The 14,373-nt window shown below is 59.7% G+C and overlaps 2 protein-coding genes across 5 annotated transcripts in view; one reads left to right on the top strand and one right to left on the bottom strand.

Moving 5' to 3' along the window:
• Positions 1-5,080, top strand: part of LOC101628730 (transmembrane protein 198-like) — a 5,629-nt gene extending 549 nt beyond the window's left edge. The window contains exons 1-5 of one of the 4 annotated variants that reach the window (XM_012732461.1): positions 621-799; positions 1,672-1,916; positions 2,497-3,078; positions 3,475-3,632; positions 3,748-5,080. In XM_012732461.1, the coding sequence (XP_012587915.1) occupies positions 1,742-1,916; positions 2,497-3,078; positions 3,475-3,632; positions 3,748-3,885 (1,053 nt within the window). In that variant the 5' untranslated portion in view covers positions 621-799; positions 1,672-1,741 and the 3' untranslated portion in view covers positions 3,886-5,080. Of the gene's footprint in view, positions 1-620; positions 800-1,467; positions 1,917-2,496; positions 3,079-3,474; positions 3,633-3,747 lie in introns of those variants that run through there. The other 3 variants (XM_012732462.1, XM_004692452.2, XM_012732460.1) reach the window with 3 other exon arrangements.
• A 77-nt stretch (positions 5,081-5,157) lies between these two features.
• MMP19 (matrix metallopeptidase 19) lies at positions 5,158-12,694 on the bottom strand. The gene is made up of 9 exons (XM_004692451.2): positions 12,605-12,694; positions 12,273-12,358; positions 10,268-10,398; positions 9,837-10,052; positions 9,259-9,504; positions 8,197-8,322; positions 7,095-7,259; positions 6,820-6,947; positions 5,158-6,086 (listed from the first exon to the last, which is right to left on the bottom strand). Exons 1-9 carry the CDS (start codon positions 12,692-12,694, stop codon positions 5,646-5,648), a joined length of 1,629 nt encoding a protein of 542 aa, XP_004692508.1. The 3' UTR covers positions 5,158-5,645.
• Between the last annotated feature and the right edge of the window lie 1,679 nt (positions 12,695-14,373).

Genomic DNA, 14,373 nt, shown 5'->3' with positions numbered 1-14,373 from the left:
GCGGGGCTCAGGACTGAGGCGCAGCGCCCGCTCGGACGGCGCGCGGCCGCGGGCTGCTTTGCATCTTATTTGCATACCGAGCGGTCCGCCCGGCGTCGGCGCGCCCCCACCCCCGCGGAGACCCCGCCGGGCCCGCTCCGCCGACCCCCTCCTGCGCGCACCCCTCTCGCTAGCCCCCTGCCAAGGCCCGACTGGCTTCGCGGGTTTTTCCACCCATGAACCCCTCACCGGCGCCCCCAGACCAGTAAAAGCCCCTTCCCCGGGTCCCCGATCCCGACCACCGGGTTCTCCAGAAGACAATACTCCAATTCTCTGGGAAGTGGAAGAAACCAAGCCGGAGCCGGGGGGCGCTGGGACCCCAGTTGGGGCTCTGAGAGCCCGGGGTGGTCGAGTGGCCTCCCGAGCCCTCGGAGACCGTTCCCCAGCCTTCCAGCAGTGACGCCAAAGCCCTGCCCCGCTGTAGTCGGGGGTTCTCCGGCCCCAGCCTCGAGCCGTGGGCAAACTGGGTCCCCCCACACACAAGGGGAAGGGTTGGAGGGGCCCGCCCCGTGATGTCACCCCCCTCCCACCCTGTCCCCTTCCTCCGCCACCCCCTCCCATTCCAAACTGGTTGCTTTTAGTTCCCGGGCCCGGACTACGACTTGCAAGAGTTTAAGGGGCAGCTGAGCCGAGCGGCCCGGGGGTGCCCACCCCCCACCAGCGCCGCCAGCGCCCCGCCGCCTCGGGCCCCGGGCAGGGGTGCAGCTGGGGGGTCTAGGGAGGCTCTCCAGCCCCTTCCTCTCCTCAGCCTGGCAGGGTGGTGAGTAGTTAACACCCCCTCCCCAACCTCTCCTTTAGGATCCCCAGATTTACCAGCCAACTCCCCAAGCCAGCCCTTCTGCCTCGAGGTCCAAAGAAAGACAGACGGCAAAGCAAAGTGCCCGCTCCGGTCGGGGCAGCGCCAACTTGGGGTTCTCCTCCCTTCTGGAACTGCATGCGAGCCCCACGGCAGCCCTGGCAGCCCTGACGCCAGGGAGAGGGAGGGCTGGGAGCGCAGGAGCGCTGCGCTGAGCAGGGAAGAGGCCACGGGACGAGGGACAGGGCAGGGAGCAGGCTGGCGGCCCTCCCCCGTGACTCGACTCCACACGGAGCTGATAAAGTCTGGGCGTCTGTCTCTCCATGACTCCCGCTCCCAAACTCTTGGTCTTTTGCCCTCTCCCTTCCTGGGGTGGGAGCAGCTGGGTCAGCAGGGCCCCCCTGCGCACTCTCCCCCCTCCGTTAGCCCCACCCTGCCCAGTCCAGGGCCTTAGGGTTGCGTTCTGGCTGCAGATGGGCAAACTTGGGGGTTGAAACAGGCTGCTGGACCTTTGCCCACCTGTTGCCCGGAGCCCTGGGCCTCTCCCCTTCCACCCCGACTTCCTGCTCCTCCCACCCCACCCCACCCTGGAAACTGGGAAGCTAAGGCCGGTTGCCTTTTATTCCACTGAAATGAGAGTTTCATTTCCTTGAGTCCTTCGGTCCACTGAAATGAGAGTTTCATTTCCTCGAGTCCTTCTGTCAGGAGGTGGTAGAGAGACCCCCAGCCCTGTAGATCTCTAGTGACTTCAGCAGGCCAACCCCTGAAAGTGGCCTCTTCCAGAGAAACTGGAGGGGGGAGTCCTCAGGATGCATGAGCACCCCTGCCCTTTGCAGGGTTCCCAGGGCTTCATGGACGGATGAGAGGAGCGACACTGACTCGCCCCTGACCGCCTTCTCATCAGCCATGGAGGAAGTCTTGCTGCCCCTGGCCCTCACCTCTGACCCTAGGCTGTTTAATCAGCAACTCCCAGAGGCTCCAGACCCAAGATGTGTCCTGGAACCCCAGGACGATCCTCAGCTGACCCCCGCCCTGGTGTGTGCCCTCTGCTGCTGCTTCGGGATCATCTACTGCTGCTTTGGTGAGGGCAGGGCCAGGGGCCCCGGGGGCAGTGGCCCAAAACTGTCACCCTCGAGAATGAGGCCAACCCCCTCTCCGTGGCTCCTGGACTGCCCCTGCTCTGCGGGGTCCCCGCCTCAGGTGGCCCCACTGCTCTTCCCAGCCCTTCAGATCCACTCCCACGCCACACTCTCCCGCTCTGGCCGGATCCCGGGAACGCCTCCCGCCTCGCTGCCCCCTGCCTCGGCTCTCCATGCCCAGATGAGCCTCCACGCTTGCGCTCTTACCCCTGTCCAGCAACCCGAAACGGCCTGTCCTGCTTTCTTCACATCTGCCCTGCAAGCACTGAACCTTCCCTCTAAACTTGCTCCCCTCAAAGCGTCTATCTCACCTCTGGATTTTCCCCCCCACCCCCCACAATTCCTGGAAAGTGCCCGCCCTCCCTGTGAGTGTTCCTTTCAGCCCCCCACTTGGGTCCTTTGGTCCTTTGGAACGCTGCTTCTGTCTCCTGCCCTCTGGTCAGCGTCCTCTCCCTTCTGCTTCATGAGAACGTCCCCGGAGGCCGCTTTGTGTCTCTCAGAACCTCCCGCCTCCCTCCCCAGGCTACCGCTGCTTCAAGGCCGTGATGTTTCTCTCTGGCCTGCTGTCAGGAGCTCTGGTGATTTTCCTGCTGTGCCACAAGGAGCGGGTGCTAGAGACACAGCTGAGCCTGGAGGTGAGCGCGGGCATTGCGCTGGGCATCGGACTCCTCTGCGGCCTGGTCACCATGCTGGTTCGCAGCGTCGGGCTCTTCCTGACTGGCCTCCTGCTAGGCCTGACCCTGGGTGCTGGGGCCCTGCTGGGCAGCGAGCCCGTCTACCAGCCACCTTCAGCCTGGGTGCCGGCCGGGGGGCTGGTGGGGCTGGCGCTGCTGGGTGCCCTACTCACACTCCGGTGGCCACGGCCATTCACAGTCCTGGGCACAGCCCTGCTGGGTGCCGCGGTGCTGGTGGCCTGTGCTGACTACTTCTTGGAGGGACTGGCACTGGGCAGCCGGCTGGGCCAGCGCCTACAGGCACTCCCAGCCTCGCCTCCTCTCTGCTGGTATAGCTGGGTCTTGCTGGGGACCTGGCCGGCCCTGGGGGCCCTGGGGGCCCTGGCCCAGTGGAAGCTCATGGATGAAGAACACGGAGGCCACGCCAATGGTGAGTGAATGCGTGGTACCGAAGCAGTCAGCCCGTGCCTTCCTGCGCCACTGTTCCAGACTTGAGGACTGGAAGGGGGAATACACGAGAGAGGAGGGTGGCGTGACTGAGGTGCATGGGGAAGGACTTTGAAAGATCTAGAGGCGGAGGAACAAAGGGACGTCCGAGAAGAGTGAGGTGAGAAGTAGGCAGGGCCAAGAGTTCTCAGAAACGGACAGCGCAGAAATGGCTAAGCGGGAAGAGTAGGATTCCAAAGAAGAGTTTCATTTAAGGGGGGTGGGAGGAATGGGAGCCCCTACCAGGGAGATCGCTAGGTTCCTCTGGAGTGTGAGTGTTGGGGTGGGGCCCAGGGTCTAAAGAGGCCTCCCTGATCTGTGTCGCCCCCCCCCCCCCCAGCAGTGCTCTTGAGCCGCCAGCGAAGGCATCTCCAGCTCCTTCGGATCCGTCAGCAACAGGCCAAGTGGCACCGGACCTCTTCTGGGGTGGGGCTCTGTGAGGGCAGCTACCAGGGCTACCCCAGCGCCCCCCGGAGCCCCGCTGACAGCCTGGCCCCCGTGAGTGGGGGTGGCAGGGCCCTCTGCGGGGCAGAGCCCAGGGCGGATGGGAACGGCCAGATGGGCATGGCCCTGACCCAGCCCTTCCTTCCGCCTCTGTCCCATGCCCCTCCAGAGTTACCTCCAGAGCCTTCAAGAGCGCCAGCGGGGACCAGGCCCCCAGGCCACGGCCCCCCACACCATCCTGGACTTGGATTCCGACTGTGGTTCCACCGTGCCCCTCACCAGACCCTCTGTGTCCCCCCAGACCTGAGCCTAAGCCCCCACTGATGCCCACCCCTAGCGAGGGCCTGGAGCCCGACTAGGTGCACAGGGCCAGGCCCCTCTTGGACTTGGGGGTGGAGTCCGTGCTGCAGCCACACTGGCCTTGTAGGGCTGCGTTTCAGGGACAGCGAGAGGAAGCCCGCGGGGAGGGAGGAGGACGGGATCGTGAACACGCACCTCTGTGCCGTCGTGGCGCCCTGGTCCCCAAAATAACGGGCTCCCTGATGCCTTCCAAACCGAGGAGGACTTGACCTGCCTCGCCTGTTAGCGTGCCTCGCAGGAGCCAAGCATGGGGTTGGGTGTTTAGAGGACCGGGGGGCTCTCGGGAGGCCCCCACACGCTTGGTAGCTGTTCCCCTTCTCTTTCTAATCGTAGTCCTTTTATTGCAGTAATGCTGGCTGACAGCGCCGCGTGAGGTTCAGAGGTGCAGATTCACTCCTCAGACGTATGCGGCCGTAGCACACTGCCACCAGGGCATCCGGAGTCCCTGCCTGACTCCTGTGGGCCCCTCCCCTCAAGCACCTGATAACTGTTTGAGGGACAGGAGGGCAGCGTGTCGCTTGGGACCCCCCCAGCCCCAGCCCTGCACTGCAGGGAGTGGGGTTCCTGGTAGCCTTTCCGTTTGGGCTCCTTAGAGTCAGGTTTCCTGCTGCTACCTCAGCCGGGGGCGCTGTCTCCTATGGTGCTTCCTTCTCACGGTGCCAGCCTCAGCACCCACCTCCCCGCAAACCTGGCTCTTTGCTCCACGGAGAGCATTGGCCTCCAGGCCAGCGTCTTGCCTCTTGCCCAGAGGGGTCTGATCTTCAGGGCCGTGTGAGCGAGAGGTGCCTGGTGGGCGTCTCGGTGGCGCTCACCTCCTGCACCAGAACCTTGTCCCGACTAACGTTCTAACAGCCTCCCTCCAACCTTCCCGCCAGGGTCTGTCCCCTGGTTCCTGGACAGCGTGCAGGATGACATAGCTCCCCACGCCCCCGGTGGCAGGGCCAAGAAGGAAGGAAGATGGCAGGAAATGGGAATAAAATGGCATTGGACACTGAACCTGTGCGTCTGGCCTCTGCTGTTACTGCGTCCCAAGACAAAAAGTCAACCGTGCCGGCCAGCGCTTGGTGCCCTAGCAGCTGAGGCAGGTTCCCTCATCGGAACGGACTGTGGTAGGAGCGAGACCCACACACAGCCAGAGGCGAGCTGTGTAGGGCCCTTAGGATCATGGGGTAAGCAGAGGGTGCCGCCCACTGTCCCCGTACCACGCTGCACATACGGTATTTCATTTCCTGCAACAAGCCACAGGCTTGACATTAACCTTATTTTGCAAACGGGGAGTCCGAGACGCAGTGAGGTTAATGAGCTTGCCCAAAGTCATAAGCAGGTGAATCTGATTCTCAAGGGTTCTAAAACCTTCTGCTCGTTTTAGTGGCCACGCTGCTTCCATCACGCGTCATCTAGGAAAACAGGACCCAGGCGTCCTGCTTCCTGGCTGTTACTTCCTATCAGCTGAAGGCTTGACGGTGCCTTCCCTCAACCAGTGTCCTCCAGAGAGCAGATGAAATCGTTAGAAGTGCTGTCTGTGGCCGGGAAGAGACAGTTGGGAGCTGACCCAGGGTGAGGGGCCACCGACGGATGAAAACACAGGGCGGGTGGCTTCAGTGGGGACGCGGAGCCTGAGGCCCTGGCTCGTGTCCCTCGTGCAGCCTGTGCAGAGTCCTGCGTGCCGACCTCTGATTCAGCTCATGGGCGCCTGGGAGGGTGATGTCACCAGGGGCCAGAGGGCTGGCGGAGCCCTGGTCTGAGGGGCAGTTGGGTCGCACCCAAGTTGGTGTCTGTGGGCAGACGGTCAGCGTGCCAGGTGGTGTTCAAGGCCAAGGGGGTTGTGTACAAGGTGGTTGCCCGGGCTGAGTGGGCAGTGCCCGTGGGTGGGGGGGTGCCATCCCCACCTGATGGGGTGTTGTCTTGGGTCTGGGGACGGCAGTGCATCCAGACGTGGGCCGTGTCTCTGGGATAGCCTTTCTCTACTCGGAGCTGCCGGTTGAGGGACCAGTACTGTTTACCCTTGAAGAAGTAGACGCGGCCATCCCGCCAGCTCATGGCAGCGGAGGGCCGGTCTGGCACGCCTGTAAACAACCTCTTGGTTGGTTTGGGATAGTGGCTGAAGTCAGTGTGGGCCAGCTCATCCCACTGCCAGTATCCGGAGCCCTAGATGTGGTGGGGGGGGACAGAGTGAAGAAGAGGGTGAGGAGAGTCCTCTCTGGTGGCGCAAGGGGTTAAGTCTAGCACTGTGAAGCTCTCTCCAACCACTGCAGCGCAAGTTCAATCCCCGGCCAGGGAGTGACCCACATGGTATGGCAAATCTCTCCCATCCCCCCGCTGCTCCCCTCAGCAGTGTGTTTCAGTGGGACCCACCCATTATGCTCCCCACTGTCTCTGGTGAGTCCTCTCACCCCCCACACCTCTGGTCTGTACCCTAGCTTACAGGCATAAATAAATCTTTTAAAAAAACTTATACACTATGGAATATTACTCAGCAATCAAAAGAGAGAAACTCATGCCATTTGTGGCCACATGGATGGAACTGGAAAAGACCATGCTTAGTGAAATAAGCTAGAAAGGGAAAGAAAAATACTGGATGGTTTCACTCATAACAGGAGTGTAAGGATCAGAAAAAAAAAAAAGCGATTGCAATATAAAGCAAAAACGAAAGTCAACAAGCAACAATAACCCAGAGACATTCTGCAAGGATAGAGGGGAGGGACCCAAGCGGGCGGGAAGAGCGCTCAGGACTAGGGGGTGGCACGCGGGGCTGCAAACCAGATGCAAAGATGTAGAGAAGGAAGAATAACGTAAAATACATAAAAAACAAAAGCAAGCAAAGGAGAGCGGTGTTTGCTCTGCAGTGGGCGGGCGGGGCTCGCCCTCCTTGGCTTCCTACCTTGAAGAGGAACACCTTCTGGTTGTGAGGCCAGTAGAGTGCCGCGTCCAGGTGAGGCTCCACCCTGTACAGCCTTTTGGGGAAGCCGGGGGACATCTTGAAGTTAATGTAGCGCCACACTCTGTCTCCTGAGAGCAGGAGGAAAGAACCGTCACCTGGGCGGGCTCCCTTGCACCCTGCACGCGTCTGTCTGTCTGTGTGTCTCTCCTCACTCCTGTCCGCCAGGCTGCTCCATGGCCGCCGGCCCCTCGGGCGGCCCACGCCGGCCTCCTTACCCTTGAAGAAGTGAATCCACTGTGTCCGAGGCGAGTAGACCGCAGCGTCCAGGTTCCCGGGGAGCCCTTCCCAGAGGGCGGACACCCGGAACAAGGGACCCAGGCCGGAGTCTGTCACGGTCCACACGTAGCCCCCCTTAAAGGCGTAGGTCTTCCCCCGCGGCCCTGAAAGCAAAGGCAGGAAGTTTAAAAAAAGGTAAAATCTGGGCCTCCCTGGCGGCCAGCGGGTTGAAGCGCAGCGGCAGCCACAGCAGCTGCTGACATCTGCAGCCACGTTCTTTGTGCCCCAGCCGAGGCCTCCGGCCCCTGAAGTCTCACTCCCGGCTCTTCAGCCCCTACCCCGTGGCTCCCGTGAAAACTCGGCGCTACTCTTCATTGCCCAGATGAGAGGCCCCACAGCAGAGCTCCCGGGATGTAAATGGCGCGGGGGAGTTCCACCCCTGGCCAGGGGGTGACAGCAGCCCCCTCCTGTCTCCCCTGCTCCCCTCAGCAGTGGATTTCAGTGGGTCCACCTGTTCTGCTCCCGCTCTGTCTCTGGGGAATTCTTTCACACACACACACACACACACTCGCACCCCGCACCTCTAACCTGTACCCCAGTTCTGTGTGCACAAACAAATGCATCTTAAAAAAATTAAAAAAGCTTTAAAAAAATAAAATCAGGTCAATAAGGTCACTAAAGGCCTGTGGCGTCTCGCGGCGTCTCTGGCTCCTGTAGGCTTCATCCGTAACTGGAGAATACTAAGGACCCAACATTCAGTCTTTCCTTGGCTGGCAGAGCAACTTAACTATGGTCCACTCGACAGGGGTCCCACAGATAGCTGCCCCCCAAGCCGCACCCTCTACTCCCGGTGGCATCACAGGCGTCCTGCCCTCCACCTCCGTGTGTCACCTCCCCTCCCCGCCAATCCGGGTCACAAACTTCCTCCACCTTTCTGTATTTCCCGCTGTGTTTCCATTGTCCTCACAGAGCCTCCAGGGTACAGGCCGCCTGGCCCAGGCTTCCGACCTTCCCCCTCACCTGCGTCCTGCTTTGCCCAAGCCCTGCCCTGGTGTCAGGCCCCGCTGCGCAGGCCCACGGCAGTCTGGAGAAGGGCCTCACCCAGCATCATGGCATCCACCTCACCACTGCAAGGGTCCGGCATGGGGCTGGGCTCCGTGGGGACTGGGGGTACAGTGGGCAGCTCCGTCTCGTCTTCCTCATCCCCTGTTTCTGGGATCTTCTTGCCTGCAAGGCAATGTATTAAGGCTCAGGGAGGGAACTCAAAGGTCCGGACGCCCCAGTCTTCCAATGTCAGTTCTGCTCAGAGACCCCAGAGACGGGGGAGGGAGAATCCTGGAGTTTCCTTTGCTGGAAGGCAAGATCATATCATCCCAGCAGGAGACCTGAGCCAGTTTTGAGAGACTCCAGAAAGGGCAGCGGGCTAGATGTGCTGCTTTTATTTTTTCTTTTTTAAGATTTTGTTTATTTATTTTTGCATAGAAGCACTGGGGTGTAGGCCCGAGGTGCAGGGTGTGAGAGGAGAGACAGCAGAGACAGAGTGGGGAGCAGAACAGGCGGATGGATGAAGTCCACTGCTGAGGGGAGCAGCAGGGAGACAGGAGAGGTCTGCCGCGCCCTGGGGGTCACTCCCTGGCCGGGGATTGAACTCGGTCTTATCTGTGATAGTGCTGAGACTTAGCCCTACACATGCATTCTTCATCCGCAAGAACAGGTGTAAGGGGAGAGGGGCCGAAAGGAAGATTAAAAACAAAGGAGTCAGAAGGAAAGAGTTCCTGGGGCCTCCCTGGTGCACAAGGGGTTCAGTCTCGGCACGGTGGAGCGGTCACAGCCGCTGCAGCACCAGTTCCATCCCCGGCCAGGGAGGGACCCCCAGGGCGCAGCAGACCTCTTCAGTCCATCCGCCTGTCCTGCTCCCCGCTCTGTCTCTGGTGAGTTCTCTCACCCCCCACACCACTGGCCTGCACCCCGCTTCTTGTATGCATAAATAAATAAAATAAATCTAAAAGAAAACTGTTCCTTAAAATGAAGACGCCTGGCAAGCCAGGCACCAGGCAAAAGGAGAAACCAGGCCATCTCCCTCCGTGGACGTGACACCTGTTTCTTCCGCCTGAAATGGACGCTGGCCAGACTGACTCAGGCCGGCTCAGGGAAAGGACTGACCATAGAGAGCCTGGATCCCTGCCACGTCGTCCGGGTGTAGCCTGAAGTGAGGCCGGTAGCCAGCGTAGACAGGGGCCATGAGGGCCCGCGTGTAGCGGGAGTGCCCCAGCCCCAGGGCGTGGCCCAGCTCGTGGGCAGCGATGATGCGCAGGTTCACCCCGCGGTAGGTGCCCTCTGTCCAGAGCTCGTCCTCGTCGAAGTGCACACTGCCCAACTCAGGAATGTCGGCGTGAGCCAGCACCCTCCCTAGAGGAGAGCAGGAGGAGGTCGGAGAGGCGTCTGGAGAGGAGCAGCCCTGCCCCGCAGGCCCAGTGTGTCCCCGGAAAGTGCCCCACTGGGGTCTCCCTTAAGGCTCAGCACTGTGACGCTGTCCCACCCCCGGCCAGGGAGTGACCACAGGGCGCAGCAGGCCCCTCCTGTCTCCCCGCTGCTCCCCTCAGCGATCTGCCTGTTCTGCTCCCCACGCTGGCTCTGGGGAATCCTCTCAACCCCCCACCCAACCTCTGGCCTGCACCCCAGCTCTGTTCCAGAGGACAGCGACAACGTGTCTGACACAGGGGCCCCGAGCTGGCGCCTACCGGGCCCATCAAAGCTGTTGGAGCACTTCGGGCTTTGGCGGCCGTGGAAGGACAGACGGATGTCGGCCCTGCCGGCCTGCACCTCCTGGAAGGTCAGCGGGGCCACCTTGCTCCAGTACCCGAAGGCCTGGAGCAGGGCTGCCCGGGCTGTGCTGGCCGGGAGGGTGGAGGGCAGATTCAGGATGCGGAAAGTCAGGCGCTTCTTTCTCCAGCGGCCTGGCAATTAGACCAGAAGAGAGGTTTGCTGCAGACCCTCCTGCCCACCCCGGAGGGCTCCCGAGACCGGCAGTCTCTCAGCAGAGCACACCTCCCCGCAGGTGAGGCCTCGGACCCGCGAGCCATCGTCCACTCAGCCCGAGCTGCTGGGGGGGGCCATGTCCCCGGTCTCCAGAGCCACGCTCTGTTCCCTGCTCCCCCAGACTCCACCTCACCCAAAAGCAGGTATTTGTGGATCTTTTGGTTGAAGGGGTCCCCCAGGCCACAGCGGGGCTGTTTCATGCGTGCCCTCGTCGCCTCATCCAGCTGACCTGAGACCGGCAGCTCGGAAGCTTCCTGAAAGGCTCTGGAAAGAGGGGGAGGGTGGGTGGAGCAGGGTAAGCCAGTCTGGGGTGTTTGGGGACTGGGGCTGCTTCTTTGGTCCCCTGCTGCCCAAAGAGGTGCTGGGAGTGGCACAGAACCCCTGAAGCGGGGTCCCCCTGGAGCTATGAAGCTATGGCGGCCGGTGCAGGGCGAGTTGGCTGACCACAGGCCGTCCATCCGCCAGCTCTGTTCCCCAATCTGTCTCTGGTGGGTCCTCTCACCAGAGGACCCCGCACCTCTGGCCTACACCCCAGTTTTGTATGCACAAATAAATAAGGGGAGCAGTGGGCGAGACAGGAGAGGTCTGCTGTGCCCTGTGGTCCCTCCCTGGCCAGGGATGGAACTCGTGCTGCGGTGGCTGCGGACAGACTCATAGTGCTGCGCTTTAACCTGTTGAAAGAATCTCTCTCTCTGCAGCTAATGGGGTCACTGCAGGATCCAGTCCTCATAACTGAGTCCTGCCTGTCTGTGATGCAGAAACAGTGGTATTCCAATCTCACCTCCTCATCTCTCTCTCTGTTAAAAATTTTTTAAAAGATTTATTTATTGGCCCTCCCTGGTGGCGCAGCGGGTTAAAGCACAGCACTGAGAATCTAAAGCCGCTTCCGCATGAGTTCGATCCCCGCCTGCCCCGGAGGTGACCACATGGTGTGGCAGACCTCTCCTGACCCGCCAGCTGCTCCCCTCAGCAGTGGACTTCGTCGATCTGCCTGTTCTGCTCCCCGCTCTGTCTCTGGTGAGTCCTCTCAGCCCTGCACCTCTGGCCTGTACCCCAGTTTTTGTATGTATAAATGAATAGCAAAATCTTTAAAAATAAATAAGGTGAACATACCGATCACTGTCAACTTTCAGGTCTCCCTGACTGCTCTGAACTAGGAAAAAAAATAAAATCTAAGTATTTAAAAATAAACATTTATTTTTTAAGATTTTATTATTAATAAATAAAGATTTATTTATTGATGCATACAAGAATTGGGGTACAGGCCAGTGGTACAGGGGTGAGAGGATTCCCCAGAGACAGAGTGGGGAGCAGAACAGGCGGATCCACTGAAATCCACCGCTGAGGGGAGCAGCGGGGAGACAGGAGAGGGCTGCTGCGCCCTGGAGTCACCCCCTGGCCGGGGATGGAATGCCTGTGCCGCAGGGGCTGGTGATAACTTCACAGCACTGAGACTTCACCCCTTGCACCACCAGGGAGGCCCCCTTGTCCTCTTACTCGGGTAAGGTTCCCCGCGGGGGCAGCCTTACTCAGAGAAGGGGAGACAGTGTACCCTACTGCAGCGTCTAGCCTTCTCTTGCTTTAGAGAACTGTCCTGCTCCCCCTGGTTCTGCAGACCCCCCACCACTGCCCCGGCTAAGGGCCTGGCGGGCCCACCTTCTCCCTCTCGCTGGACGCCCTCCCAGCCCAGCACGCCCAGCACGCGGGGGCTGTTCCACCCCTCAGGCACTGAGGCACTGGGGCTTTGCAAGGGCTATGAAAACATCTGAGAGCAGAAAGAAAGAGGGTCCCTTAGGTCCAAAATATAAAAAGAGAACTTCAGAGAAAGAAATGCTGAAGAGATGTCTGTGCAAGTCAACATCTTGTCAACAGCTCTGCTGCAGCTCCACTCCCAGCTTCCGTCCAAAGTATGTGTCACACAGGATGTGACCAGATATTCGGGATTTGGACATGATGTGGGGTGCAGCCTCCAGAGCAACGCTGAGGACCCGCGAGCCCGGCACCGGGCTCCTGGCCTTGGAGTCCCCATCTGGCCCAAGCCCTGTCATCCCCTGCGACCCTGGTGTGGCGTGGGTCCGGCAGAGATGGCCTCCAGAAGGAAAGGAGACCTTGAAGTCGTGTGCCCTCTGACCTCTCACCTCAGAGCTTCTGTGATATCTTCTGTCCTGAAGTCTCTAGGTCTTTCTAGAGGTTTTTGTAGATACCCATATTGCAAAAGGTAATCCTATGGTGGGGTAAGGATAACAGATAAAAAGGCGACTCTGGTCAGTCACGGGGAGAGCCTGAGGGTGACCCAACTGCAGTGGAGGGATGGGGCCTGCGGAGAGTTACCTGAACTGGGGGGAGAGGGGAAGAGCTGGGCAGAGGCAGAGAAGGGAGGTGGACAGGCGGACAGGCTGCAGGGAGGAGGCTGGCTGGAACCCTGGAGAGCACCCCTGGGTCCCTGTTCCCTGGGAGGGGGAGCACTCACCATGGCTGCCTCTTTCTCTGCTGGCCCCAGGGCCCGGCCTGAGACTGTCATGGGCAGCAGAAAACCCAGCCACAGCCGCTGCCACTTCATGGCCCCCCAGGGAACGACTTGGACAGCGTCTGGCCCTGAGATTTCTGGCAGAGCAGGGGCGTGGGGGGCTGGCACCTCCAGTTCTTTTCACTTTCCAGCTCTGGTCCTCTTTATAAAACTTCAGCAGAAGACTTGGGGTGGGGGGGGAGTGGCAGCAGACGGTGACTCAGCCCAGAGATATGTTGCAACTCACCATTAACCCCTGCCTGCCCAGAGCAGAAGTCAAGACAAGCCCCTAGGCCAGTCCCAGAGTCCTCTGCTGGAGAGGGCCACTGCACAGGGGCCGCGGGTGGGCACCCTGGTAGGGCGAGGACTGCAGACATGAAGGGCACGCCCTGCACACTGCCTGCAGCTGGACGTTCCTGTGCCCGGGGCCCCGGGCCCACAAACCCCTCACCTTCAACTTACAGGTGTCCCTGACTGCTCTGAAATAGGAAAAATGTCAAATAAGAGCTAAGAGGCAGGAAGCAGCTGAGTTTCACGGAGAATGGAAAGTGAGTCTCACTTTATTTGTACCCAAGACAAAGTTGGGCATTTAAATGCTCTTGAAGTCTACTTGTTTCTGCTTTAGCAAAAGGCCTTTATTTCAAGTACTTCAAGAGCCTGCAATGTGGGGTTAACAAAGACACAGTGAAGTCAAAGGCCAGAGCCTACCAGAGCTTCCAAAAGGCTAAGGATGACCTGAAACCAGGATGCCAGGCAGAAGATGGCATCCTTAGGGTGCCAGGGCCGGGGAAGGCTGAGAAGCTGGCTTTGCGCTGGGCTTTGGAGGCTGCCTACCAGATGCCCGGGGTCAAGGAGTGCTGAGGGACAGACCGCTTCTGTGTCTGGTCAGGAGCCACAGAAGCCCCATCTTCTATGCACCTGTAGTATCCGCACACTGGCCGAATGCGCAGAGAGGACAGTTACTGAATTGCCATTCTCAGAAGGCTCCCAGCACCCACTCCCCACAGAGGAAAGCTTTATGCCCAAGACCCAGGAGGAGGCTATTGCTGGCTCACTCTGTTGCCCTCATGGTTCTCCTGATGAGCCGGGTTACAACCGGTGACTAAGTTCCAAATGACCAGTGACAGCCAAGGAGACAGAGTCACTGACTGCGAGACAGAGGTCACACAGAGACTGTCGCCAAGGCTGCTGCCCCAACCCAGGCTGTCACAGAGTTTGGGGACCAGCCCCTGCTGAGCCCACCTCTCTCACCAGCTCTTTCTCAGCCCTGTTTTTTTCTTTCCAAATTCCACCTGCTCCCCACAGTTCCTTCTTTTCTGTGAACATGACATGCAATTGAGAATTATAATTATTTTCTGATTGAAGTCTTTTTTTTTTCTGAATAAAAGCTATCCATTGCTCATTGCAGTGAATTTAGAAAATACTAAAATAGGGCCCTCCCCGATGGTACAATGGGTTAAAGCCCAGCACTATGAAGCAAGTCACTGCCGCCTCAGCGCAAGTTCAATCCCCAGCCAGGGAGGGACCCCCAGGGCACAGCAGACCTCTCCTGTGTCCCCGCTGCTCCCCTCAGCAGTGTGTTTCAATAGATCCGACTGTTCTGCTCCCCACTCTGCCTCTGGTGAGTCCTCTCACCACCTGGCACTATCTGGCCGGTTCCTCCCAGTTCTGTGTGCATAAATAAATAAATCATTTAAAAAAAAAAAAGAAAATGCTATAAAATAAGCAAAGAA

The sequence above is a fragment of the Condylura cristata genome, unplaced genomic scaffold (assembly GCF_000260355.1).
Source record: "Condylura cristata isolate star-nosed mole 26May11 unplaced genomic scaffold, ConCri1.0 scaffold00034, whole genome shotgun sequence".
In the NCBI taxonomy this organism is placed as follows: domain Eukaryota; kingdom Metazoa; phylum Chordata; class Mammalia; order Eulipotyphla; family Talpidae; genus Condylura; species Condylura cristata.
The sequence above is the reverse complement of the archived record's forward strand: the minus strand, read 5'-3'. Positions and strand labels throughout refer to the sequence as shown.

What these genes read in the sequence shown, in the direction of transcription:
- MMP19 (XM_004692451.2), bottom strand. Translation starts at nt 12,694, where the DNA reads ATGAAGTGGCAGCGGCTGTGGCTGGGTTTTCTGCTGCCCATGACAGTC. An exon ending in GATATCACAGAAGCTCTGAG is followed by an intron (nt 10,399 to 12,272) that starts GTGAGAGGTCAG and finishes CCCTCTTTCCAG; the next exon opens with AGCCTTTCAGGAAGCTTCCG. An exon ending in AGAAGGTGTTCCTCTTCAAG is followed by an intron (nt 6,087 to 6,819) that starts GTAGGAAGCCAA and finishes CACCACATCTAG; the next exon opens with GGCTCCGGATACTGGCAGTG.